Below are 25,836 nucleotides of genomic sequence, written 5' to 3'. Positions count from 1 at the left end.
TCAAGCCAGAAGTTTGCTTTTGCCCTTTCAGAACTCCAGCCCATCACAGTAAGAATTTTTATCCGATTCTCCATGTACCATCCCAATGGAGCAGTACAGTAGGTTCTTTCAAGGCCAATGGCTCAAGTTTAAATTCAGCTAAGATGGCAGTTACTGCTTTGCCCTTCTGCCATAGACTACTCTTTCCAAATTGGTAGAGCCAAATACTATACCTATTCCTCATTAGATGTCAGCAGCTACCATTTTTCACTAGCATTAATATTCTTGTAAACTACAGAAATCAAGGAGTACACAACCTATTCAATTATCCCCAGCATTGACCTCACTGCAGATAAGCAGAGCTAGTCGCTCCATCAAGTGCTCTCATTAAATCTGCTGCCAAACACAAGTCAACAACCTGAGTCTCTTAGCTGACAAATAGAAAAGACATGTCAGACAGCCACTGACAGCCACAGAGGCACCAGGCTTTTTGGACATCACTTAAGTCACACAGAAGTATTACCAGGAAGCACAGATTTGACATCTCACCATATCTTCACAACATGAAGCAATCATTTGCATTCCTCTCCCTGTTCAATCCACTTTTGCAAAGGGCCAGATCTTTCTGTGCACCATTCAGAGAAGCATGCTCTTTTCTCAGATTGAAATGAAACAGATTTCCTGTTTGCCTCTACTTGCTTGCCTTTATTACACATATTCAAGGTAGTGTCCCTCTCTGTTCCACTGCATTCTTCAAACTTACATTTTGGTACAGTTGCCTTGTAGTTCAAGCAAAGACATGAGAACAGGCAGTATTTTGGAACACAGATAATTTTTTAATGATTTAACATACAGTATAGACACTAGTTGAACAGCTCAACAACCAGGGAGGGAGGATGCCGTTTCTGTCCCATTGAACAGACAATGGTCACAATGCACTTCCGATCGCATCCTGTTTTTCTAGAAGATAAGGGGGCCAGGAATTCCCACTAATGTTGTCTGAATTAGGTTGGTTCTTATGATTTCTTACAATTACTGCTTCAAGCAGTGGTATCACCTGCTAAGGAATTAACACCAAGTTGAAAAAGAAAGCAAGAGCAAGCCATCAGTATCTTGATCTCAGCAGTCATGGTGCAAAAACATGAAGTGCTGGAATACATCTCAGCAGGAATGATATAATAGACCAACCTGATGCCCTTCCCTGAGGAAAACAGTTATGAAGTGCTGGAACAGGGGTGAAGAATCCGTTTAACACTGAAAAGAGAAGTAACCTCTGCTACCCTCTGAAGACAGCATTTCACACTGCATCTTCACACTATATCACTGTCTGCTGCAGCAAGTTGCCATAGGATGGCAGCAAAGGGGAGACAGACTTTCAGCTGGATAAACTGCTAACGCTAAAGCTTTTCAGCTTTTGGAGAAACAAGATTTTCAAGAGAATCTGCTGACAGAACCATTATCTCACTTGATGACTTCTGGGAAAGAACAATGAAAACAATGCAAGTGGATTTTATCAGATGGCTGGTAACACTATTTCTTGTTTATATCACATGTAATTGCAATAGCATTCTACAGATCTTTTGCACCACTCCACCACTGTGCTTGGTGGTCGTTTTTTGGATTTTGTTTTGTTTGGGTTTTTTTGTTGTTTTCTCTTTAAAAAGCCTCTGTAGATTGTTTTATTTCTGTCAGGGAATAGGAAGTATCAGTTTAAATAAGCATATACAAAGTCAAAATCATGGAGGAGATGGATGGGGTAAAAACAAGAGAAAGGAGGATCTGTATATAGAAAAGAACAGCCCAATTTTGTCTAGCACTTGGACTTTACGCAGTGACTTCCAAGGGGAGCACAAATTTAGTCAGCATTTTACAGGTTCTCTATGCATCTTTTCTGTGTTGAGTGGCCTTAAGAGGGAGACAATTTAAATTGCAACTTTACAGAGCTAGGAGAAGTTGTGGGAGAACCAACCCTGTTCTAGTGCCATTCTGATCAGACCAAAATTCCAGAGTAGCAAGTATGTCAAACAGCAAGTCAAAAATATCATGACTGTTGAACTGAACTCATGCAATACAGTTGTCCTCAGAGGAGGGCTTGTGCCATGTTCTGACATTCTAATTCCTTCAGGCACAAGGACATCATTAAACTGAAATCCTAGAACAACTCCACCCTTTTGCCTCCTGCACAACCAGGAGCGAAGTACATTTGAATTACCAAGGCCTGAACAAGTTCAAACAAACAAATCTTCAGTGTTCCCTGTCAGAAAGTGGACTAGCAGAGAGCTGTTTACAAGACTAAGACTCCTCTTTGAGGAAACTGTTGCAGAGTAACAAGGAAAGCGTTTACAGACAATAAACATCCCATCCTAGGCAGATCCCTGCTCTTCTCTCGTGCTATGGGACTTTGACAGAATAACAACTCCATTGGAGTTCTGAATGCTTTAAACTCACTAAGAGGAACATAAGCACTATAGTGACAAATCCCAATACAATTCCTTTAGACTAAGGAGGAAAAAAACCAACCAATTTTAGACAGGATCTAAAATATCCTTTCTACCTGACATAACAAAACAGGGACTGAAAGGCATCAACAACTACCTATGCAAAGCATCAATACTTTCAGCTAGTAATCCATATAAAATGAATAAATAATTCATTATTACATATGTAGCGTACACCATGCATGTCAAGAAGTGCTCCAGAGAGAGAAGCACAACAGGCATGCTTTACCCTCTAAAAGCAAAAGTCCTCCAATTATTACTGTCACTCTGGAAAGTCTCTGGACTGCAGAGACACAATTGAACCTCCATGTACAGCTGCAAAGCTACATTAGATATTTTTCCTATGATGTTTTATAGCCTAGATCAACTCCATGCATCCTGAAATTTAGAGGAAGTATTCAAAGAATGAACTAGTACTCTAGTACAGCACTAGCATCTAGTACTCTAAAGCAGGTGCATAACAAACTGAAGAAAGCAAGATTCAATCCCCAAGAACTTAGGTCCCTCGCTTACACTGTACACCTCTGGGTTTGTCCCCAGAAACAACATAAGCCATTTACACTGAGGCTCCTGTAAAGCAGCAGCTGTTGTCTTGCTCTTTTGGATTCTAGTCTCCAGTTGCTTCCCTTTGTTGCTTAGATCATGCAGCTTTCAAACAGGGAGAAGCTCTGGGGGATATTCACCATAGCAGTATTTTGCAATTGGATCTCTATAGGTGTTTTCATGCTGCACGCTCTGTCAGGAAAAGAAGAAGCTTTAACAATACACACATATTGAAACAATACATCCCTTCACTGAGGGCAAAAACCGAGAGCATTTATACGTACGCAAAAAATTTCCCAAAATCTTCTACACATTAGAGTATCATTTGGAGTCAAACAACACTGCACTCCCAACATATAAAGGACAGTTACTATATTATATTATATTATTAACGTTGAACCATACCCAGAACCGCCTTTTCAGGAGACTACCCAAGTAGGTGGGAACAGATTCAATATTTAAAAAAAAAAAAAAAAACATATCTTAGGCAGTATCTTCAAATGTCCTAAGCAAGCAAGGCATAATGAAAGTTGCTACTTGAGATGTGTGCATTTTTCTTGATAAAGCTAGAGTTCAGATAATATGGGTAAAAAAAGAAAAAACAACTTTGGAGACATTTGGAACTATGTCCTTTGTTTGCAATCCATCCCTATTGCTATATTAAATAATCAAGTTGCATGACATCTCCAACAGCACTTTCTAAGAGGGCCAATGCTTGCTTAGACCAAAACTTCTAATAAAATCACGTGGGTAACAGAAGTTCACCTCTGTTCTTAAAAAGCAAAAAAATTACAACATACTTTTTGAATTACTATGCAGATGATTGTCAGCATATTGTAAGTCTAAAAATGTACCATAAAGTAAATAGCATTCTGAAGCTACTGGGAACAACTCTCACTGTTCTCATCCTTACGAGATCTTCCCCAGAACTCATCTGAGATCTTCACTGATCATTGAACTCAGCTACTCTCTTTTTAGTTAAGTACCTCTTTTCTAAAGAGAGAGTACAACTCATCCTGCTCTAAATATGCACTTTGCCCTTCATTTACTGCTGATGTTACTATTTCACCTTAAAAATCAGAGGATTGCCTTCAGATTAGCTCTCAGCCATAGCTTCAGCGTTTATGAAAATGCCTGTGTGCATACAAGCACAACAGACCAGCCATTCATAGGACCAAGCCCCATTTTCCAAGGCCACCTTTTTCCATTTTTGAGCCCTGGCCATGTACTTGTGTCTTACCTGTGATGAAGTCCTACATTTTGCCAGACACAATTCAAAGCGATCTTCCACTGCCATGAAGAGGTTTTGGAAAGCAATAGCTGCCCGGTTCAAGAAACGTTCCAGAAGATGTTGCTGAAGTGGTTAGCAAAAAAGAAGACAAAACAAAAAAACACAAATACTGGACTTCAACAAGGATTAATCAAAGCCCACCTTAACCTACACAGCTCAAGTATCAGAGGAATAGTAAGGAACTCCATTTAGAATTTCTAGCAAGCACTGAAAGGTTAACGCATCACGGAACCCCAGCAGTAGGAAGAGAATCTAGAGAACCTAACAGAATACAGCGAAGTACTAATTGCAAAACTGACACTGGCTCGAATAGCTTTTCTGCAGTCATTTCCCTTCAGCAAATGCAATTCCCCTGAAGTTGAAACATTTTGCAAGGCTCCCAGTATCTCCTCTCAAAGGTGGGAAGGATAGAACTTTTTAAAGCTTTATTTATAGCTTGCAATATGGTCCTTGCAGGCTTTCCTCATCCTTCCAAGAAAAGGAACTGTCCCCTCTAAGGGAAAAGCTCCTCACAAACAAGCACTTTTAGCCACAGAGGAACCTGAAAACACCTGAAAAGGAGGAGAAAGTCTATGCACCTTGTTGGGCTGCAGGCAACAGGAAACACAGTACTCGTACACACTGCAGCAGCCATTGGGAAGGCAGCTGTCACAGCTGTACAGCTTTGTACTGGGCACATTGACATTGCAACAGCCATTTACCAGTAGGTCCTTCCTCTCACAGATGTAGCCTGAAAAACAAAAACAGTAGTAACAACTGGCAAGCCGTACTCCTTTGTACGTTCTATAGACATGCTATAGTAAGTATCACATCACTTAAGAACAGGTTTATTTATCATTTAGTAGATTATGATTCCCCTCAATTTGGCTTAAGTCCTAACTAGCAATTCTTTGAAATAACACTTGGACATAGAGCTGAGTTTTACTACAACCTGGTGTTATTTGTACAACTATTCTGTACCTTCTCTAATATGCTGTATACACAGTATGAGTCTTTAAATGTAGAATATTTAAGTTCTGATTTCTTTTTGGCATAATTCATTGTTGTGATTGGAAGGGGAAAGATGATTGGTGATGATTGTACTGGAGAAAACTATGACCTATATTCTTTCAACTGGTCTATGTCTGGATAACACTCTTTATAGTTCAGTATGAAGGGACTTAGATTTACCGATGCAGGATAGCTGCAATATCCATTGTTGAATCCTATAGAACTATAGTGTATGTCCCTACAGAAACTGTACTACCACAGTGTTAGACTGTGAAAGATATCCGTGATTTTAGAGACCTTAGTGAATCAGCGGTAAGCATAATTCAGGCAGTGCTACATTTAATATTGATGCAAAGCACAGAGAAATGTAGTGTTTTTTCTACAGCCTTGATTTCTGGTCAAGAAAGGTCCAGTGCCTGAGCAACAAGCACACTGGGGAAGCATATATGCATGGCAGGAAGGGCTCCATACACTTAAAACAAGTGGTTAATTTGAGAACCTGCAAGAGATATCCTTGGGTTTACAAGGGTAAGATGAACTTGTTAACTGTGACTGAGCACTAATTATACCAGTCTTGAGCTGCCTTCATAGAAGGCCAATCAGGTTTCCCCAATTGCTCTCCCTAACATACCCAACAGTAGGAATACACTGCAGGGAGATACAAATAGCTCTGCAAGCAACCACACTAAATTGAGCAGGACTCAATGTTTGAGTTCTGTGCAAAGGCAGCTGGAGTTCTTTGAATCTAAGGTGGTCCTGGAAGCAGTACAGCCACACTCCTAAGGTACCATGCCTGAGCTGAGTCCAGCTGGACCCAAGCCCGCTGAGCACAGAGTCAGATCAGGAGTGTCTGCAGCCACAGCAAAATTCATCCAGTCTGAGGATAAAATGCCAACAGCTGAGGTTCCGCAGGAAGAATGCCTTAATAAAGAGTAGTTGTTACTTGGAAGTGCCATAAACAATCAGACAGGCAAAGCAGCATTCAACACTGCAATACGCAGAATAAATTCTTAGTATCAAGTATACCCAGTTCATCTGTAATGAGGAGCTTCCCCTGCACAGAATTCCTGCACTGGTTACTCAGCTGACTGCTGTTTCCTGAACTGAACTTCACCTTCCACATGATCGGCTGCTCATGCTCTTGCACTTGGAGGAGATTCCGATCTCTCACTGACCTTTCTTCCTGCAAGGAAAGACAGCAATGCAACCAAACATACATGTTCCTTCTGCCATTCCAATCCACGTGCTTTTTCCACAACTAAAAATGCCTAGTAGTTGTAAATTCAGTTGTCAATGGAGTAAGCACCATATTACTTGCAATAGCTTACTTTTTGCTATACACAGCATGAAAGCAACGTAATCCAGTAAAACGGGCGTATGTGAGTTCACCTCAGGATCAGCTAACACAGCCGAATTCGGTTACAGCCATGAAAGTATCATATATTATATTAAATAACCATAGGTACACATATTTCTCTTTTGTAAGTTCTTTGCTAGTGGAATTACAGTTCACAAGGGATATTACAACAGAATAATCAAGTCCCTTCGAGATTTTTTTTCCCCCAGTTTTGGTTCAAAACACTATTGCTGTCAAATACAGTATCAGACATGACTTTTTGTAACTCTTGTCTTTATTTAATGATTATGATGTAATTCTTCGGGCAACATATCCCAGGAGTTCAGTGACGGCACTTGAAGAACAAAAGTTACCCTGGGATAAGGCATGTTTTAATCCACCCCGCAGTGTGCCGGGACCGGGTCCGCATGTCCCGCCAGCGGGACGGGGGCTCCGGGGAGGGCACTGACCTGCTTGAAGGTGCTGGTGAGGAAGTAGACGAGGGAGAGCCCGAAGACGACGCCGAGGACCCAGCGCTTCCTCAGCAGCCGCCGCCACAGCACCGCTCCCCAGGGTACCATGGCGGTGCGGCGGGCGGCCCGGCCCCGGGGCCGCGGGCTGGGCCCTCAGCCCCCCGCCGCCGCGCTCGCCCGCCGCAGGGAGGGAGAGGAACGGCGGGGGCAGCGCTGATCCGGGACCGGCATCACCGGCTCCGGCGCAGGGAGGGGCGGACGGAGCTAGCGCGGGCTGCGCCCGACGGAGAGCCTCGGCGCGGCTGCCCCAGGCGCTGCCACCGGCCCCGGCCTCCCTCCCCGGGAGCGCGGCCCAAGCGCTTCCGCCGGCCGCGGGGCGGAGGAGGCGGGAGCCACGGATGTGCGTGCGCTGAGGGGGTGCGGCCGCGCCGGGCGAGGGCGGTGCCCGTCACCGCGGCCCGCACGGGTAGGTACGGGGAGCTGCGGCCTCCTGGGCTGGGCCGGGCCGGGCCGGGCCGGGCTTGCTGCTCCCTAGACCCGGCTTGCTCCCGCCCTCGCTGGGGCATTTAGCCGCGTACTGCGGCGGGAATCTTCTTCCCCGACCTAACTGGAAAAAAAAAGGCCTCACCTATGTCTCTCTGTGTGTATACATATATATGTGTGTATGTATGTAACTGTATTTATAGACAGATATCTGTATATATGTGCGTGTATATATAAATCCATTTATGTATATATTTCTTTATTACACACGTGTGTGTGTGTGTGTGTGTGTGTTTGTATACACAACGAAGGCAGAGTACAGCCCAGCAGGCGCCCAGGGAGTGCCTGTGTGCAGTGAGCAAGGCTGCAGGTGCCAATCCTAGAGGAAAACGGCCTTTTTGGATCATGCATGCATGCAGGGGTCGAAGCAGCAAGGGTTCCTGCTCCTCTCTGTCTTTCTCAAGGAGATGGAGAGGTGAAACTCACTGTGCTACAGTGAAAATGACTCTGTGCATGTGCTTCTTACAGATGCGCCTGTTTGAGCCCTGTGATCCAGGTGCCTTATAATCATCCAGCTTGAAAGACCTGTGATGAGTTTGAAATTTGGACCATCTTGGATTATCTGAAGGACTCCATGTATGAGATGTCTGCACCCTCTTGAGCTTCCCTCTGTCCCACTGTGGCACCTTGCACCTCTGGTTAAACCTGTTGTTCAGGTACTGTTAAAAAATGTCAAAGTCTTGCAAGATGAAAACCCCTAATCCGGAAAAGGCAGGACCAATCAGTATTGAAGCTGAGTGCCTTTTGGAACAAAGTCCTTTTAAATTCTATCTCATCTTAAATCTGTAGGACTCTGGGCAGACCAGATGATTACATCTCCTGAAGTCCTGTGTCTTCAGTACTTAGCATTCATGTCACTGTCCCCTTCATGGCTGATGCCAAAAGAAAAAGTGTCTCCCCGTAGAGCTGCATGTCATTTTGGAACATGATTTCACCCCACATTACAATCTAGTAGACTTCTAATGGTCTAGAAGCGAGTGAAAGATCTTGCAAGTTTCAGAGTTATCTCCACACTGACTCTAGCTCTCAGCTTGTAGCATGGGAAGATGGACAGATTTCTTTACAAGCAGTGGCCCCAAAGTTGTTCACAGGTAGGACAGCTCTGCCTGCATAGGTCAGCCTGTCTTGGCCTTTTCATCATGTCTTAATTACTGTTTTGGTTAAAAAGAGGATAATATTATATATTAAGTCGACAGATATACTGTCATGTTAGGATTAAATAACATTTCCTGCAGGGAAAGCATGAAAGATTCCTGGAGTACTAAGTGTTCTTACTACAAATGCAGCTTTAAAATCTGGAAAAAAGACTTTAATATGTATTTTTTACTGTATAAAACTTACAGATCCTTATAAAACGAATTTTGGCCCTGAAAACACAAACCAAATTGAAACGTATAGCTAGAAATTAAAAAACTGCTGGGAGTCACAAGATCAAAATTCGTAGTTAAAAGAATGTTGGTAACTTAGGGTATCAGAAAACTTTGGTTAGAATTAGATTTCTGGTACTCATGATGGCTTCCTGCATCCTCTCCATAAAATGTGTTAAAAGCTGTGTTTTTCCTGCCATATATGATTATGCCAAGTTTTATTTACATAGATATGTGTGTATTTATATTAACTGTCAAGGGCATGTCCAAAGTTGGCATCTCATATTAAAACCTCTGTATTCTCTGTCAGTGATGACTCAAATCCAGTGTTGTCTCAGTTCAGCCCACTTGATGGGGTTCTGGATGTTACAAACCAAGAGTCTTTCTCTTTTTTGTAAATGTTAGCATTCTTTTTCCTCATCTTGTTACAAATTCAATTCAGTTAGCTATGTGATTTAACTGAAATACCCTTTCTTCTTTCACTGTTTTGTAACTTATCTTCAGGGCTAGGCAAACTACATGTACTTTTACTGCAGGTGTACGTGGTAAATACAACTATCTGTTTATGCACTGTGAACTGCATGATTTGGGCTTTATTAAGGGATAAAATTTGAATTTAATGCAATTTTGCATGGGCTAGTGGGCCACTGAAAGTAAAGAATATGAATGAAAAGGTGAAAATACAGGGGAAAAAATAAATATTCTGTATTTTCTACTTCTCAGCTTCCATACATCTGCTTACAGACAGCTAAGAAATGTTCTCAGAGCTGTTGTGCCTTTACAGAATACAGATATAGGGCTACACGTTTATTTACATATATTCATGCAGTATGAAATGTTATAAATAATGTTACAGCTTTTGATATTCAAAAGAACCTTTTACATTTTATTCAGTAGCTATCGTAGTCTAGGGCTGAGTAGGATCAGACTACAATATTTAAAGGATGTCTCTCTAAATCTTCTATGAAATGCCTGTGGGAACCTGGACAAATCACTTGCAAAAACAGCCCATTCCTCAGGTTTTATGTAACTAATATAACATTAAGCAGTGTAAGACTATTTGCCAGGTTCTCTGCTGTGCCTTGGTGATGATGATGATTCTGTATTCTTCTTTGCTTTTGAATTAACTTTATTTTTAAAACATGTAATGTGTTTGAGGTTGTTCCCTTAGAATTAGACACTTGAAAGCAGAGATTTAAATAACTAAATAAAGAACTTCTCTCCTTGTTCTAGAAAAAGTTCCTGAAGTTAATACAATTTCAATGCCTTTTCCCACTCCAGACCTTGCTTTATTTATGCTGACAATTCCAGAATGAGTGGAGCAGGAACATGTGATCTTTTGCATTTGTGCATATTATTTATGACCATTGTGCAGAGTTTGCTAATGGCATTTTTGTGGTTTAAAAGGAATGGGTTGCTTATTTAAAAGAATATTGTCATCACCTGATTGTATTTTTTCATAAAAAATGTTTATACGTTTTCTTTTTTTCCTCCTTCTCAGTTTTGCTTTACAAAGCAAGTTTCTTCAGAAGAGGAAGAAGGGATTTCATTTCCAGAGAGCGTATGTCGATTCACATGTCACATCAAGAGCTACTCTGTTAGTTGTCCTCAAATTCTTTATCAGAACATGTCATCACACAGCTGTATACTCCCTGTGACTGCCACATACTGCAAAAGGGGATCTGATTAGTTCCTGCCCTGCTTGGAGACCTGTGTATGTGTGCTTCCATTTGCCAGTTTAAAGTTGTTTCTTCGCAAATGTACTAAGCAACAAATGCAAGCTTGAGGTGCTCTTTCAGAGAAGCAAATGATTTATGCTAGCCATGTCACTAGCTGAATGGGTTTCACAACCCTTTGACTCTGTGGGCCTTTGTTAGCAGTCACACTGGGAATTGCTGACCTGCAACGTTAATGTTGAGCGTGTTGTGTTTTAAGGTTTTGAGGAAAATGCAGAGACGGCATAGCAGCAACACTGACAACGTTCCTCCTGAAAGGTAAATCTTTTTCCTTTTTTTTTCCTCCATTTTCCTCTCCAGAGGGGAATTTTCTAATTTAAGTGCATGGTGTGTTTTAGAAGATGAAATCTCAAAAGTGAGAAAGGCATATACATGTAGTGTGGCCAGGCTTTCTGCTCAAGTTTAGAGACAGATTTACTTTTCTCCTTCATGTCAGTTATTGACTGCTACCAACCACAGTGGTTCAGGTGTCATGATCCGGTATGGCACATATGGAGACAGTTGGCTTAGCATAGGCAGGACGTTTTGGAGCTCTAGAAGAGTGATTCGTGGCGCAGTCCTGTGGGGATCCTGAGTGCTATCAATCTGAAAGGATCAATCTGTATGAACAGAGGCTATTTATACTTCTGTTATTAAGACATTTTAAAAGCCTGCTGGTCTGAAGCTCCCAACTACTATGACTTAGTATTTTGTAAAGATTTTGGGTGATCCTTTACCTCATCCCAGAATCTGTGTCTAGCTTCATGTATGTGAATATTTAGAAGTAGAATACCTCTGATTCACTTCTGTAATTATAACATCAGCAAGGGAGGCTTGCCACAGTTGTTGTTCTGGTACTAAATATTCCCTTGTGCTTTCCCAGGGTTAGAGCTTGACTCTTTTTTTTTTTTTCTAAAGAAGAAACTAATCTAATTACTCTAAGACAAAGATGGAACTAACGAATTTCATTGCTCTGGCTGAGCTGAGATTGTAAGTGAAAGATCGTGATCACAAGCAGTCACTAAGTATTAGTGGTTTTGCAGGCAGAGGTGAAGCTTGATGTCATGACCACTTCTAGCATGGTACCATTTTTAATTTCAGGGGAGAAGAAAGCCATCTTCAACTTTTTCTGCATGATGCTGCCCAAGCCTCAGTGCAGTCTGTGGGTTTTATATCAGCAGGCAAGCCTGGGGCTTGAGAGGCACATAAGAGGTTTTATGGGTCCTCTCATCTGCAATATGAGCTCTCTGAGTCTGTACAAACTTGTAAAGCACTTTGGGATCTGTTTGAGTGGTTAAAATATATTCAGAGTAGGTGTCTATTATTCAGTGCAAAAGATAAGCAGAGTAATGTCAATTGGTTTTTATAAATGCTTCTGTTTTTTGACAGGGTAAATACGTATTGTCAGTAACATAGGCTGCAGGTTTTCTTACTGTAGAATGAAACGCTGTTGCCACTGGTCTTCGTTTCTGTTAACTTCAGCAGACTCACAATTCCATCCTTGTTTATTTGTTTTTAAGTATGTCCCTGATTAATCCCTTCCCGCTGAAAGCATAGTCATGTATCCCGGTAGTATTGTTCCAAACAATACTTGTGTCTTTATCTGTAACACTGGGTTCCACCCAATTTGTTTGTTATGTTCCCAGACAAAGTACTGTCACAGTATGTCCCTGTCTTGTGTATACATCACTGAATTGTAATGTGTAAAGGTGTAAAATTAAGATCTGGTTGATGAATATTTGGAACCAAGAAGAGGTATGCAATATCTTGTCGACTTGCTTCCTTGCTGGAGCCTGTGGAGAGACATTGGGAATGGGGTGTAGCTATAAAAAACCTTATTAGGAGTTTACTTAGTGGGAAGGTATGTCCTGAGAGGTTTGAAGCTATCTCCAGAGTGAGATGAAAGGCAGTGCTCTGTGCCTTGTAAAATGCCTGGGGAGGCTTTTGAACCCATAGGAGAGAGAGGGTTAAGGGCCCTGTATGTGCCTGCATGTGCTGTCTTAGCTTGTGACCACTGTTTCTAAAGTTAGAGATCTCCAAGGATTAAAATCAAGAGAGACTGAAGCTCTTATTTGTAGGCTTTGCCTCTTGCTGAGCTTTATTTATTCTTTACTCTCCTTTTGCAAGTTATAGAGGTATTTGCTGTCTGCCAAGTGTTTACTGCCTAATGATTGTTCTGCTTGTTACCTGTATTGTTCCCTGTCATCTAAACTTTACATGTATTCATTTCAGTATCACAGCACTGAGTTCAGGCAAAGAAAGCATATTTTCTTTTGGTATTAGGATGAAGATATTTAAGACTTTCTTTCTGGAATCCAGCTATAATCCAACAAGCTCAGGAAAGAATCAATGCAAAATCTAATTCTGTCCAGTGCCCGGTAATTTGGGTACATCCATGTCCAATTGGCCGAGAATATAAAAATAAAACAATTTCTCTTTACCCATGAGTGCATCCTTCACTTACAATATTTGTTGGGTCAGGGACACACAAGTAGCTCTCAATGCTTCTCTTCCCCAGTTGCCTCTGTCTCTTGTTTGTGTTATTCATCTGTAGGCAAGTAGCGATCATCCCTAAATAAAGACGGATTTTGGGGGTAGGTCATTTCTTTGAGTTAGCTTGATTAATTTGATTGTATATAATATGACCTGTCTTGGTTCCACTGTGTAAAGTTACATGGCTGTTCTATATTAATATTTTATTAATATTAATATATTTTATTAATGTTAGTATATTTTTATTAATATTAATATAAAAATATTTTTCTTTAAATATTAAAATCATTATAGAAGATGTTGAATTTGGTATCAGATGGATTATTTCTTTGGTTTGTCGAAAAGTAAAGGGGGTGTTTGAGAGCTCTGTTCCTTAGATGAAGGAACTGGTGCATTTCGATCAGTTCTTTAGAATTACTCTGATCTTATCTTAGGAGTCTGATTACTGGCCTCTAGTTCTGCAACTGTGACTTTCCAACAGCAAATAGAGTGAAAAACATCTGTCATTTGGAGACCTATGTATTCTGATAGTGCATGAGGAACTCTTAAATAACTACAGTCAGGATGGGGCTAAAAGACTGAGAAGTTTTGTGGCACTCATTTTTCTTTAATCACTTTTCTCTAATCTCCGTCCACTGCAGAAACCGGAGCCAAACAGTCAGTTCTGAAACCAGCGTGGATGAAAGTGGAGTTTTTGAAAGTCTGAAGGCTGAAGCTTCCTCACCGCAACAGCTGTTCTCAGGCCTGGCAGGTATCTCGTCGGGCACCATCACAGCCACGCCGTTCCAGTCAGGTTTGGTTCTGGGCTCTTCAGCAGGAGGTGGGGAAGTATTCATTCAGATGCCAGCCCCAAGGGAGGAAGGGACCAGTCGTACAGAAGGAGCCTCATTTCACCCCCGGCAATCGTCCCACCATTTCCACCATGGCCATCACCGGGGCTCATCCTTACTGCACATGGCAGGAGGGGACCGCCACGGGCATGCTGAGGAAGGCAGTGACGAACAAGCTGGAACTCCAGCCCCAGCTCTTTCAGAGTTAAAAGCTGTGATCGGTTGGCTGCAGAAGGGACTTCCCTTCATCTTGATCCTCCTGGCTAAAGTTTGTTTCCAGCATAAGCTTGGTAAGCATCTATCCTTTTTGGATTGTAAGTGTATTAGAAGGTAGTTAGGAAGCTTTATCATGCTGTGGTGTCTGATACATTTACCCACATGACAGTGTCTAGAGATAGTCTAGCATGAAGAGGTCATATTCAAATGCATGGGATAATGCATTTGATAAATTCATCCTGCTTTCAGTCCAAGCTGTTTTCATCTGTGTCAGTCCCATCTGTTTCCTGTCCTGACCTGTAGGAGATCAGTTCTGTACCTTTTCCTAATCTCTCCCTGACATTCCTGTAGGGGCTGAGGATGTTACCAAGGCTTCTCCCTCAGACTTCTCTTTAGGAGAGATGGGGAGAGTTTACATTGGTGATCAGCAAAGGCTTTCGTGTAGCCCAGAAGGGCTCAGAGGGATGGGACACTTGTATGGCTAGAAGGATGGTAGTTGGGAAATCAAGCCAAACAGCATCAGCAGTTACACATTGCAGTCCTGATCTTCAGAGTTCTCTAAAAATTATGTCTATCCAGGTTTCTTTAATGGTACCTGAGTTTTTCAGCCCCTCAGTGGTCATGTAAAATCTATTCATCTAATCCTTCTCTTACTACAAAATTGTATGCGTGGCATGCCTGAGGATCCTTACTCATTCTGGGAGTAGTACACTGAGATTATTATCCCAGGGAAGCCGATAATGCGTGAGTTTAGTCCACTTACAGCTCTGCCAGTATTCCCAAGAACAGGTATTGATTCACATCTGCAGCATCTTGCTCTTTGGACCTGGTATCCTGTATGGTTTTGATAGTGTGCCCTGTCCTCCATGAGCTGCTGAACTGCTATGTAATGCTGTCATCTAGCTGTGTTCTGTTTGCACAATGCAGCCACAACTTGCAACACTTCTGTTCTCCTTCAGCACAGAACCTGACATTAGGAGAGAGAGTGTTTGTATTGGCCTGAGTGGCAAGAGGCCACTGCAGTAGCTTCATTTTCATTTAGCTTGAATTTGAACTCATAGAGAGTCCAGACTGCCCTGTTTTAGTCACCTATATATTTTAATTCCCAGTGCATCCAGAATATCACCCAATAAATTTTCTTCTAAGCTTGAGATGCTGACATCAAATGGCTTAGGACTGAAGATCCTCCTACTCAGTCTTATATACTTTGACAGTGTCTTTCCCTGCAGGGATTGCTGTGTGCATTGGTATGGCCAGCACATTCGCATATGCCAACTCAACACTCCGAGAACAGGTTGCTCTGAAGGTGAGTACAGCATCTTACTCTCTTATGTTCCCAAGCAACATTGCTCTTTGTATACAAAACAATGTCTATGTTGAACCTTCTTCTGCAGTGCAGGGATGAATGCCATTATATGGATACAGATCTGTCAGAATAAGAGTACTATGCTGTAATCCTCTATTCCTCTTCCTACTTCTCCCCATTGATGCTGTCGCACAGTTTCCATCTTGCTCTTTTGTGAAAGTGTGGCATAGTAAAACGAAGAGAGGAAAAGTCAGGGATATTGTAATCTGATTCTGATTCTGCCACTGACTGGCAGTGCATCTTCAAGCACTTCTCTGCGCCTTTCCCCGTTATGTACAGCAGAGGTGCTGAAATCTCTTTCACTAGTTAATGATGAGTTTTAATTTATTAGCATTTAGATAATGTTTTGAGATGTTCAGCTGAAGGATTTTGTAGATGTATTGCTTGTTAGTATCTTTATAATGTTCCATTGATAATATGCTTAGAATATAAAGAAAGCAGCAAATCTTTTCAGGTCTTACAATCTTCAGTGTCAGCAGAATACTTCAACAGCACTAAAAGCACAAGACTAGAATTGCTTTTTTGTAAAAATGACATGGGTGGCACAAGCGTATACTTATATCTACCAGCAGCAGTGGAATAAATGTGATACAATGCTGAATGAACAGATAAATTGCACAATCATGTAATAGATTGCTATTGCCTTGCACTTTGCACCTCTGTCTTTCCAGCAGTGTGCCCATTAATCTGCCTGCTTTAAATCTCAACCTAACATCCCTGGCTGTTGAATAGCTACAAAGAGCTATTTTCCTAATAAATCAGCTCACAAGAAAAATGCTGGTTTTTTTTTTCCTCCCAGGAGTAAAATTTACTCTCCAGAATTACACTGGGCCAAGACCCAGAACAAGGTCTTCTGCCATCCAGCTTCTGTCTGTAATGTTCCTTGTCTTTTGAAATGCAAAATTTGTACTTCTTTTGACCTTTAATTATTTCTTCAATCAAAAACGCGTGTTCTAAAACCTCCATGCATTCAGATAACATTCATATCTACTGCACGGAGTGATGGGTTATGTTATATTTCATTTAGCTAAGCCTTCTTATAAGTGACTTTGGATCTGTTTGTAAAACACCCCTTTCATGAAGTGTCATTCCAGAGAGGTGGCAGCTCAGAATTATAGTACAATATATGGAACTGACTTTTTTTTAACCTGCTTGTCATTTTAAATATCAGGAGAATTTAGATGTCCCAAGAAAGATCCCAACTTTGAAAACTGTGTTCTGCAAGTAAGGCTGTCATTTTCACCATTAATTTCTCTGAAGTTGCTTTATTTGAAAAGGTTAGGTGAGTGAGAGCCATTTCTGCTTGTGTTTATATGTCTTTACCTAGCAGCCTATTTCTGAGTCTTAGTCCTATGTAAATAAACTAATTACTGAACACTTAGTTGCATATTTGTGTCCCCTGCTTTAGTCTTGCATTTTTCAGCAGTCGAAGGCTCAGCGCAACCCTTGAGACTTTGAATTTATCTTCTCTGCTTCTTTTTCTTGCTCAGGAGAAGAGATCAGTGTTGGTTGTCTTCTGGATCCTGGCCTTTCTCACTGGAAACACCTTGTACTTGCTTTACACGTTCAGCTCTCAGCAGCTGTACAACAGGTGGGCAAAATTTACATTGTACATGATGGAAGCAGGTGATAATTGCCAGGGAGGAAAAAAGGGAAGCCCACTTTTCTCCACACTTTGGGAGGAAGTGTGCATACTTAAGGTATCTGCTGTCTTTGTTACATCTTTGTAATACCTTTCAATGGAGGAAAAGAATGTGTGTGTCGCGTCTACCAGTGGACTATGCTCCTATCAATAAGTGACATAACCAGGGTCTAAATGGGCTAGGGTGTGATGATACACTACAGTGTTGCTGCTTGAAACACATACACTTGCAATTTTCCTATGTATCGAAGCAGGGTGGATATTTTTTTATAGTGGGACTTCTGAATTTTCATTTTGACTGTTGTGACTGAACATAAAGAGCAGGTGCTGGAAGCAGATAAGAAATCGACCCCCTAATTTTCCTCTTCCAGTCATGTTTTCTGTTCTGTCTATCAAGCTTTGAGTCTATTACAGAAGATAAACTGGAGATGAAATAGTAGTGTTTTACTTCAGAGTCCTCAGGGCTTGGAGGCATTTGGATCTGGGGTAATTAAGATAGCCTCAAATTCTGACTAAAGCAGTTCTCAAATACAGAAAAGTTAGTACCCATGGATTTGGTTCGGTACTATCCCTGCTTATAATAAAGCAGGGATTAAATGGCAGATAGGAAGCAAAGATACAGAACTTAAGCAAGGTGATGTTAGTAGAGTAAATAGGAAGAAACGGAGCAATATCAAACTTAGTTACTTGAGAAAGTAGTTTTGATATTAGTAGCTAAAACCGTATGAATTATCTTCCCAATGAAAATTTTATTTGTCCCACTGAGGGGGACTTAGAACTTCAGACTGAAAATACAATGTGTGTAACATGCATCAGTTGGGTTATGGCTAGATGGCTCTTGAGTATGTTTTTTCTGTCATTTATTTCATTGCTTCCCTGCTTCTTCCCACCAATACTGTCTATGCAGTGGAAGAGTTAAGATCTGCCCACAACTTGGTGTCCTTTGGAATTGCCCCTAATATATTTGGGTCTGATCGTTGGAAAGCTGTGTATGTAAATGCTTCTAGAAAGGGGGAGAGATGAGAAGGCTTGTACGTGTGAGTCCAAATGAGAGATGGCAAGTCATAGGATACTCTGTATAGGGGCTTGCGGGAGGGAATGGAAGAGAAGAAACAGGTATAGCAGAAAGGTGTTGAAAGCATTAAGAGGAAATTTGTTTGCACCACAGGGAAACTGTGTGTCTCCAAGAAGATGGTTAAGGTTAAAAGCATGAATGGGACTAGTTTAAAATAAAAGGTGGATCATCTAAAATAAAAGGGTTGCAGCAAATTTGGGCCATCCTACACACTGTTCAAGGTGTAGTTTACTAACAGTGAACAGACTGGGCAACAGCTTAACTGAAAAGCCCTTTTCCTGTGAGTGTTATAGTGGTGCCTGCTGTGTCATGCTTGGGCTAGCATATCTATTGCTTGCTGTGTGGGGACCTGTGACTATTCCTGAGGCAGGCCTGTGAAATTAGAAATAGCTGCTCTGGTTTTATTCCTTTCTGGCTTATTTTTCATTTCCTGATTTATTTACTTTTCGCTTGTTTCTAGTGCATGAATAGTAGTAAAGTCTCTGATTCTGTTTCTGTTTTTAGGGTGTAATTTTACCTGTTGTGCTGTGCCAATGTTGTGAGTATTTTAAATTCATGTTCAGGCTTTTCATTCTGGGTTGGTTATTTTACTTTTGCATTTTTTTCTGTTAAGTTTTTGCTTTCTACCATGAGGCTTTAGTAGGTAAATATTCTGAAGAGGAATCCTGTTTTTTCAGTGTGAGTAGGGTCCAGTCCTCATTGCTGCTCAGGTCAGTAGCTTTTGCCCATTGCTATATGAAGTTCTGCTGTCCTAGACTCCCCTTCTTTAAAGAGCAAATGTTCAGCCCAGTCAATAACATTATGTAAGGGGCACTACCTTTTTGGATCTCTGGCTCAGGTAAGAGTTGCTAATTAACACAGCCTGTCTCTTGGTCTGCTTCAGACAGTGGCAAGCCACTGTCAGAGCATGACACACCTGAAGTTCTGACCTTTCTGCCAGGTCTAATACAATGCTTCCTTTGTCACCGGTTTGTTTCACATGCACAAGTACCTTTAGAGACTGCTGCCCCTGCAGTAGTTCCACCTGTGGCAAGCCACAAGGAGCAAGATACAGCAGTCTTGACTTGGCCATGGCTTCCCCAAGGAATCATAACTTCTGATGACTTGGACTTCCAAAGATAAGCTTTTACTATCAGATCTGATAGAGCAAGCCTGTGGACTAAAGGCACTGTCATTACATCAAAGGCATAACAGTGTGCAATCCCCATAACCTGTAATCCAGTCTTCCAAAACAGATTTTGTACTTTTGGGTCCTGTTTTCTGATAGTGGGCAAACCTGCTGACTTCAGTAGAAATGGGCAAGAACAAGTCAAGAGGCCCAGAGGAACCATGGGACTAATTTGCATGTCTTATTCCTATTGCCCTTGAGAACTTCACTGAAGTTCAGTGGAGTTTCTAGACATTCTGTGGCCAGCAGTGGATACAGCTGGTATCAAGAAACTTAAGTGAGGTTCTCCTCATTGGTATTTGAGCCTTGTTGTCATGCCTTTCAGCCTTATATTTCTGAAACCCAACCTTGAGAGGCTAGACTTCTTCGACCTGATGTGGATTGTGGGGATCGCAGACTTTGTACTGAAGTACCTCACCATCGCACTGAAATGCCTAATTGTTGCCCTGCCTAAGATCATCCTAGCTGTCAAGTCAAAGGTAAGAATCTCTTTTCTTCTTGATATTCGGATGTTTGTCTTTGATAATCTGATACCTTTACAACATGTTTGCGGCATGAAGTATGGGTGGAAGGATAAAAATAATAAAATCTCTGATAAAACTATGGTAGAAAGTCACCTGGGTAAGGAGTTTTGGTTTTTGAGCCATCGCAGACCTGAGCAAGGGTTTGGTAATGCCAGCAAGAAAATACAGTCCAGAGAGCAGTAAGCATTGCTTAAGGAGGAATAGGTACTAGCAGTAAGATAACTGCTTTTCTGGTTGACTTTGTTGTAAGTCTTCTTTTCTGAGTAATCTCTGTAAATAGATATTTCTGAAGCATAAATCTCTTCATTTAATGGAAACAAATTGCGAGTACTTGTCTCTTTGGCTTTCCGCTTCGGTCAAAGAAGTAACAGTATTAAATTGAAGCTACTGATGCCACAAAAAACAGCGCCAGTTCTAACCATGGGTGAAGAAATATTTTAACTAAATGGTTAACATACTTAAATGTTTATAAAATCATATGTTAACTAGACCTATCTTTTGAAACTCTCACTATATTATCTTTCTTGAAATACCTTTTCATATTTTTTTACTCTTTCAGATCTGTCATGCTGCCCCTACCTCCACTTAGCAGTGTCTACATTTCAGTGGCAAATGTAACAATGATGTGTATTATTTGCATTTGGTAAAGAAACTTTCTGGCAGCTGTTGGGATGAAAGGCACTATATAGATGCAAGATATTATCATTAATCGCTGAAAGTCTCAGACAGGGCACTTAAGAGGATTTCTAAACTGGGAATAGTTTTGCTTACAAATGACATGGGTGGCAGGGGAGTTGAGCAGTTTGTTCCTGCACAGCAGGGCTATTTGAGATGGTTATTAATTTATTTCTGGCAATTGTCCAGCTCTTTTTTTTTCCTTCTTCTTCTATTATTATTATTTTATTTTGGGAGATTAATGTGCTAGGTCAGAGCATAATCCAGCCTGGGGAGGGAGGGAAAAGTGATGTGAATAGTCTTCCCAAGATAAATTGCAGTGTTGGAAAAGGTTCACAGCCTTTGCTTGCTTGTCTGAGAGCTATCCCAAGTACTCATTAATCCTTGTCGGGAGAGAAGAAAGAGAAGGGGTCTTTATTTGCAGCTACAGTGGGAGGCTGGTAAGATCACATCTGTCAAGGGCCTATAATGACTCAGAGCACAGATGCTTCATTTTTAATACCTTTTTCTGGATAGCAATATTTCTCACTTTTTTTAAGTCCCTTTTTGTCTTAGGATGTTGTTGATGGTCTCACTGTCCCTTGACATCTGAGACTGCTGTTACCTACCACTATGGATCTGGATTTATTTTTATCCCCCTCTCTACACTGCATCCATTAAGCCAACCAGGGATGAGATCTGGTGTAACAAATTAAGCAAGATCAAAGTGGGATGGGAGAGCTCCAAGAGAACCCCAGGATGCCATAGAAATTGTAATTGGTAACCACATAGCTGAGCTCTTTCCCTGAGCCTGATGACCCAGCTTACTTCTACAGGCCAGCTCAATGCTACATATCTTATTTTTCAGATGAGTTTTTTTAAATGTAAGCTTTTTCTGAGTTAGAACAGTTCTATTGCACTTAGGCACATTAACTTTGACCAAATTCTTATCAAGTTATTTGCTATCTTAATACTTGCCAGAAACAGTTATTCTCTTCTTCCCCATGTGCTTGTAGTAGTGTTTCTGCTTGCAGCCTAGCTTGTAGTTTATGAGCTTCTGGATGGCTGTCACTTAATGGTAGCAGGTAGCAAGCTGCTGGAGAAATATAAATTAAATTCACAGAGTAGAGCTAGAAGATTTTTTCAATATATATACTGAGAATTTCTCTACTGATATTACTAGTCAGAACAGCAGCCTCTAGCCCCCCATAATACAGGGCCTGAAGTGGAGATTGCTGCACTGTCAGGGGTAGAGTTCAGCACAGCTGTGAATGGGGTAGAGGTATTTAATCTTGAGCTTCTTTGCAGTACCTTCTTGCTGGCAGTCAGTAATAGATGATAAAACTGGCCCATGGATGGCATATCCGGGACTGTGATGATTCTGCGCTCAACCTCTGAGCGGGCCCTTCAGATTTTCCTCATTTTGGAAGTTCAAAGCCACTTCCAAAGCTAGTCTGGCTTTTCATGCTGCTCCTTGAGATTCTAGTCTTCTCTGAATACTATGTGGTTTTCGCTAGTGCTTGCATAGCCTTTCTAGTACGAGGCATTTCCTCTGAATGTCCTTCTTTTAAGTCTCTTACCTCTCCAAATCCATTGTGATTGGAGCAAGATCAGATTCTCTTCTTTTACACATCAGTGTCTTCATATCTCCCCTCAGTCTTCTCTGTACACTGAATAACACCAATTTTTTGAGTCTTTTCTCAGAGATCATTCATTCCGGATCTTATTATTCTCTTCTGGACTGTCTTCAGTCCTCCGTGTTTTCCAGACCATTTCTCCAGTATGTCAAGATAAGTTTGGATTTTAATCCTTTTTTCCAGTGCGTTTACAGCCTTTCCCAGTTTAGTCTCAACTGCAAATTTGATAAGCCTACTTTGTTCCATCAAGATCACTAATGGAAATAGTGAATAGTACTAAACTCTGCTTACTTCAGATGCATCTTTTCATTTTGACAGTGAACACATGAAAAATTTGGGCTGGAGCACTCAGTTCTCCCAGTATAAGGTACCTGGGTCATGTATTCCTGGTATGGCCCCATCACAGGAAGGGCAGCATTTGGTTTAAGATGACATCAAGAACCATCTTGGATTTATAGCATCAGTCATGCTTTAATAACTGAGAAAAGGCAAGCTAAAATTGAAAGGCAGAAAAAGAAGTTTGTCTTTGCAATCTGAATACAGAGAACAGTAAACATGATGAGTGCGTGAAGCACGAAGACTGCCATATTATGGGGGTACAACTAGCCAGAGTTCTCCAAGCTTGAATATCTCAGAAATGGAATATCTCTGCAAGCAACGCCTCTAAAGAATGAGGGAAGATTGAAAATTTGACAAAATAATCCCAGACTTTCCCAGGTTCCAAACCAGTCCAGCAAAAAGAGGTATCAAGAGAGGCTGGGAGATTACAATCAAGCTGGAAGGCAGGGAAAGAAGAGCTTGCAAATAGGGGAGAAAAGCAGAAAACGGAAGGTAACCCCAACATCAGACTCCAATCTTACACCTCTACAATCGGTGGGAGTTCGTGGGAGAAGGAGCATACCTGTGGCTGAAGATGTCCCTACCTCCCCCATGAGCTGTGATGGGCACATCAAGCTGAGTACAAGTTTTAATAGCAGCTGGGCTCATAATTTCTTTGGAAGGGGGGCTTGGCTCCCACCCTGCATGCTGAAGGCTCTCCATTAAAAAAGGCAAATAAGATCATTTGGTTCAATATAAAATGAATTAAAGTAAATTAAACTGCAGGAGCCATGTGGCCTGCAGAGGCCTCCATTGTTGTATGCACATAAATGGCAGCTTTTCATTTTCACTGCTAAGGAATGACAGCTTGAGGGGGGTGGAATTAAAAATAAGGAAATAAATAAAAGACACAGTTGCCAAAGATTTCGTTTAGGAAATCCCAGGTGCCTGCAAGTCTCCCATCCCCTCCTCATGCTGTTGTCAGCAATCTAAGCTGATATCCTGGAGAATGGAGTGAAGCACGATCGGGGGAAGGGAGGAGAAAGAAAACCAAACCAAAAGAGTCTGGTATCCCAAGTTGTTATATATATATAAAAGAATATATATATCTATAGGGGAGAAAGGTACCAAGGACACATTTTTTTCTAATGGTCTTAATGGCTGGTATATGAGAAAGGCCTTAAGTAAGAATTTTCTTTGCATGCTCAATACAGAATTGCAGCTAAGTTACAAGGGGCTGCATTTCCAGAAGATTGAAAATTCAAAAGGAAAACACTAACATTTGTTTGTTGAAAACATAACATGAAATTACTATTCAATAAATACTTGTCAGTTTTGTTTGAAAGCTGGATCTAGACATTGCAAATGAGTTTTTTGTGGCAAGACTGGCATTACTCATGTGAAGTTTTTTCTTTATGCTTTTCAAATGGTGTCAGGGGCAAGATACTAGTCCACACTAGCACTGTGGACGCCTCACTACATCTTTGAAAATATTTGCTTGGGGGGGGGGTTTTGTTTGGTTGGCTTTTTTGGTGCTTTTTGGGAGTTTTTTGTTTGGGGTTTTTTTTTTTAAAGTACCATCTCATCAAATCTGGTTCGAGAAAACTTGACCTGTGTGTGGCAGCCATTCTTTACACAGTTTTGTACTTGGACTTTGGACCAGATACCTTTTTCAGGTGCATACCATGTTTCCTAGTATAGATGGTTACAGCTCTGCCATGTGAACTGACACATTAAGCTTTCCATATTCTTTCTGAAGCTGCACCTTGGACATGAAAGAAATATCAGAATGTCTTTTTCATGAAGTAGTATGCTTTGGATCATTCAGCTGAAGCAAACTATCTTAAGTCAACGTATTACTGTGTCAGCTGGTCTGTCATAACTGTGTATTCTGTGAGTCTGAAGCTAGTAAGACTTGGTTTTGAGTAGCACCAGTGCTCTTCCGTGTTCTAATGGAGCACAAGCATGTCCACAGTTGCTTTCGTTATCATGTCACCACCTGTTTCTGTCCCTATGCACAGCCATGTATAATTAAACAATTATCATAAGGAAAATGAGCACTTACCTTATAATGATTAGAATTGTTCTACAACCTGCACCCATCTTGTGTCAGAGCTCAGCTCCATGGGATACCATGTCCAAAATCCTAGTGCCCAGCCTTTCTCACTGGTCAGACTGACCATTCCTCCATCACATGACTAGTTGCACAAATGACTTGCATGCACAGAAGTTTTATGCTCCTTGAGCAACAAGCTTTTTTTGCACTAGGCATTCATGTAGAACAACCCGTGACATAGAGCAAAGTCCATCCTTCTGCATTGGGGAAAAGAAGTCAAGCCAGAGCAGTTTGCTGCTGCCAAAGCACTTTCTCTAGGCCACAGCCTCTTCCAGAAGGCTCACATTAGGAGAGAAGGTGCCAGAGGGAAGTTGTGTTAATTGTTATTGTGATGGCAGCAGGCCTTCTCATGTCCCTGCAGCCTCTCTTTCATCAGACCAGATATTTATCAATCATTTAATGTGAAGTTTGTGCACATTTTTTTTCATCCTGAGAAAAACAGGGTCTCTTGGAGCGTTTGAGTCTTCTAGATGCTGATCAAAAAATACAGAGGCATTAAAACAAGCACTGGGAGCGGGCACATAGATGATGTATTACAAAAAATATCCAGGTAAAGATCTTCCTGTTCCTTGTCTGTGCTTTCTTGTACTGTGCGATATGCACAGTAGCGTGGCTAAAGGGGAGTTTCCCAGATAGGTGTAGCCTATCCCCTCCTTACGCTCTCCTTGATGATCTTGGATGCTATTTGGGGGAACTCACTCAGAAATAGATTCACTCTTCTTGGACAACAATCTGAGCTTTGATCCTCTAGAACCGTAGGAACTACATGATGGTTCTGCAAAGACTTTACCTATTGGAGCCTGGGACAGATGTGATGTCCCACACAGAGCCAGAAATGTGGGATTTATTACTTATAAAAGAAAAAGACTCACTAAAGCATAAGACTAGGTACTGAGGAACTGGGACTCTTTTCTGTCCCTCTCCTTAACACTTGGAAAGTCACTGCTACTAAACTTTTTAAAGGAATCATTGCTCTTCAGTGCCTTCCAAGTTTAACTTTCCAGTTTAAGATATCCAAGATGTGACTTTCGTAAGTGCGGTGCACTAACAAAAAAACTCATT

General features: G+C 41.3%; 2 protein-coding genes across 6 annotated transcripts in view; one reads left to right on the top strand and one right to left on the bottom strand.

Moving 5' to 3' along the window:
• Nucleotides 1-794: 794 nt before the first annotated feature.
• Nucleotides 795-7,464, bottom strand: SPRING1 (SREBF pathway regulator in golgi 1). Its single transcript, XM_075167252.1, has 5 exons — nt 7,108-7,464; nt 6,328-6,484; nt 4,890-5,041; nt 4,261-4,374; nt 795-3,212 (listed from the first exon to the last, which is right to left on the bottom strand). Exons 1-5 carry the CDS (start codon nt 7,216-7,218, stop codon nt 3,129-3,131), a joined length of 618 nt encoding a protein of 205 aa, XP_075023353.1. The 5' UTR covers nt 7,219-7,464; the 3' UTR covers nt 795-3,128.
• Nucleotides 7,465-7,513: 49 nt separating this feature from the next.
• RNFT2 (ring finger protein, transmembrane 2) overlaps nt 7,514-25,836 on the top strand; it is a 30,779-nt gene continuing 12,456 nt past the window's right edge. The window contains exons 1-8 of one of the 5 annotated variants that reach the window (XM_075167251.1): nt 7,515-7,576; nt 8,122-8,309; nt 10,522-10,734; nt 10,956-11,014; nt 13,870-14,348; nt 15,504-15,580; nt 17,131-17,231; nt 19,851-20,004. In XM_075167251.1, coding sequence (XP_075023352.1) covers nt 10,968-11,014; nt 13,870-14,348; nt 15,504-15,580; nt 17,131-17,231; nt 19,851-20,004 — 858 coding nt within the window. In that variant the 5' untranslated portion in view covers nt 7,515-7,576; nt 8,122-8,309; nt 10,522-10,734; nt 10,956-10,967. Of the gene's footprint in view, nt 7,751-8,121; nt 8,310-10,521; nt 11,015-13,869; nt 14,349-15,503; nt 15,581-17,130; nt 17,232-19,850; nt 20,005-25,836 lie in introns of all 5 variants that reach the window. The other 4 variants (XM_075167250.1, XM_075167247.1, XM_075167246.1 and 1 more) reach the window with 4 other exon arrangements.

The sequence above is a fragment of the Calonectris borealis genome, chromosome 18, assembly GCF_964195595.1.
Source record: "Calonectris borealis chromosome 18, bCalBor7.hap1.2, whole genome shotgun sequence".
NCBI lineage: Eukaryota > Metazoa > Chordata > Aves > Procellariiformes > Procellariidae > Calonectris > Calonectris borealis.
This window is presented reverse-complemented; position numbering and strand designations above follow the sequence as displayed.

Coding starts and splice junctions, on each gene's coding strand:
- SPRING1 (XM_075167252.1), bottom strand. CDS start 7,218: ATGGTACCCTGGGGAGCGGTGCTGTGGCGGCGGCTGCTGAGGAAGCGC. Junction 5,042..6,327: donor CCTCATTACAGATGAACTGG/GTATACTTGATA, acceptor TTTGTTTTTCAG/GCTACATCTGTGAGAGGAAG. Junction 4,375..4,889: donor GTTGCCTGCAGCCCAACAAG/GTGCATAGACTT, acceptor TAACCACTTCAG/CAACATCTTCTGGAACGTTT.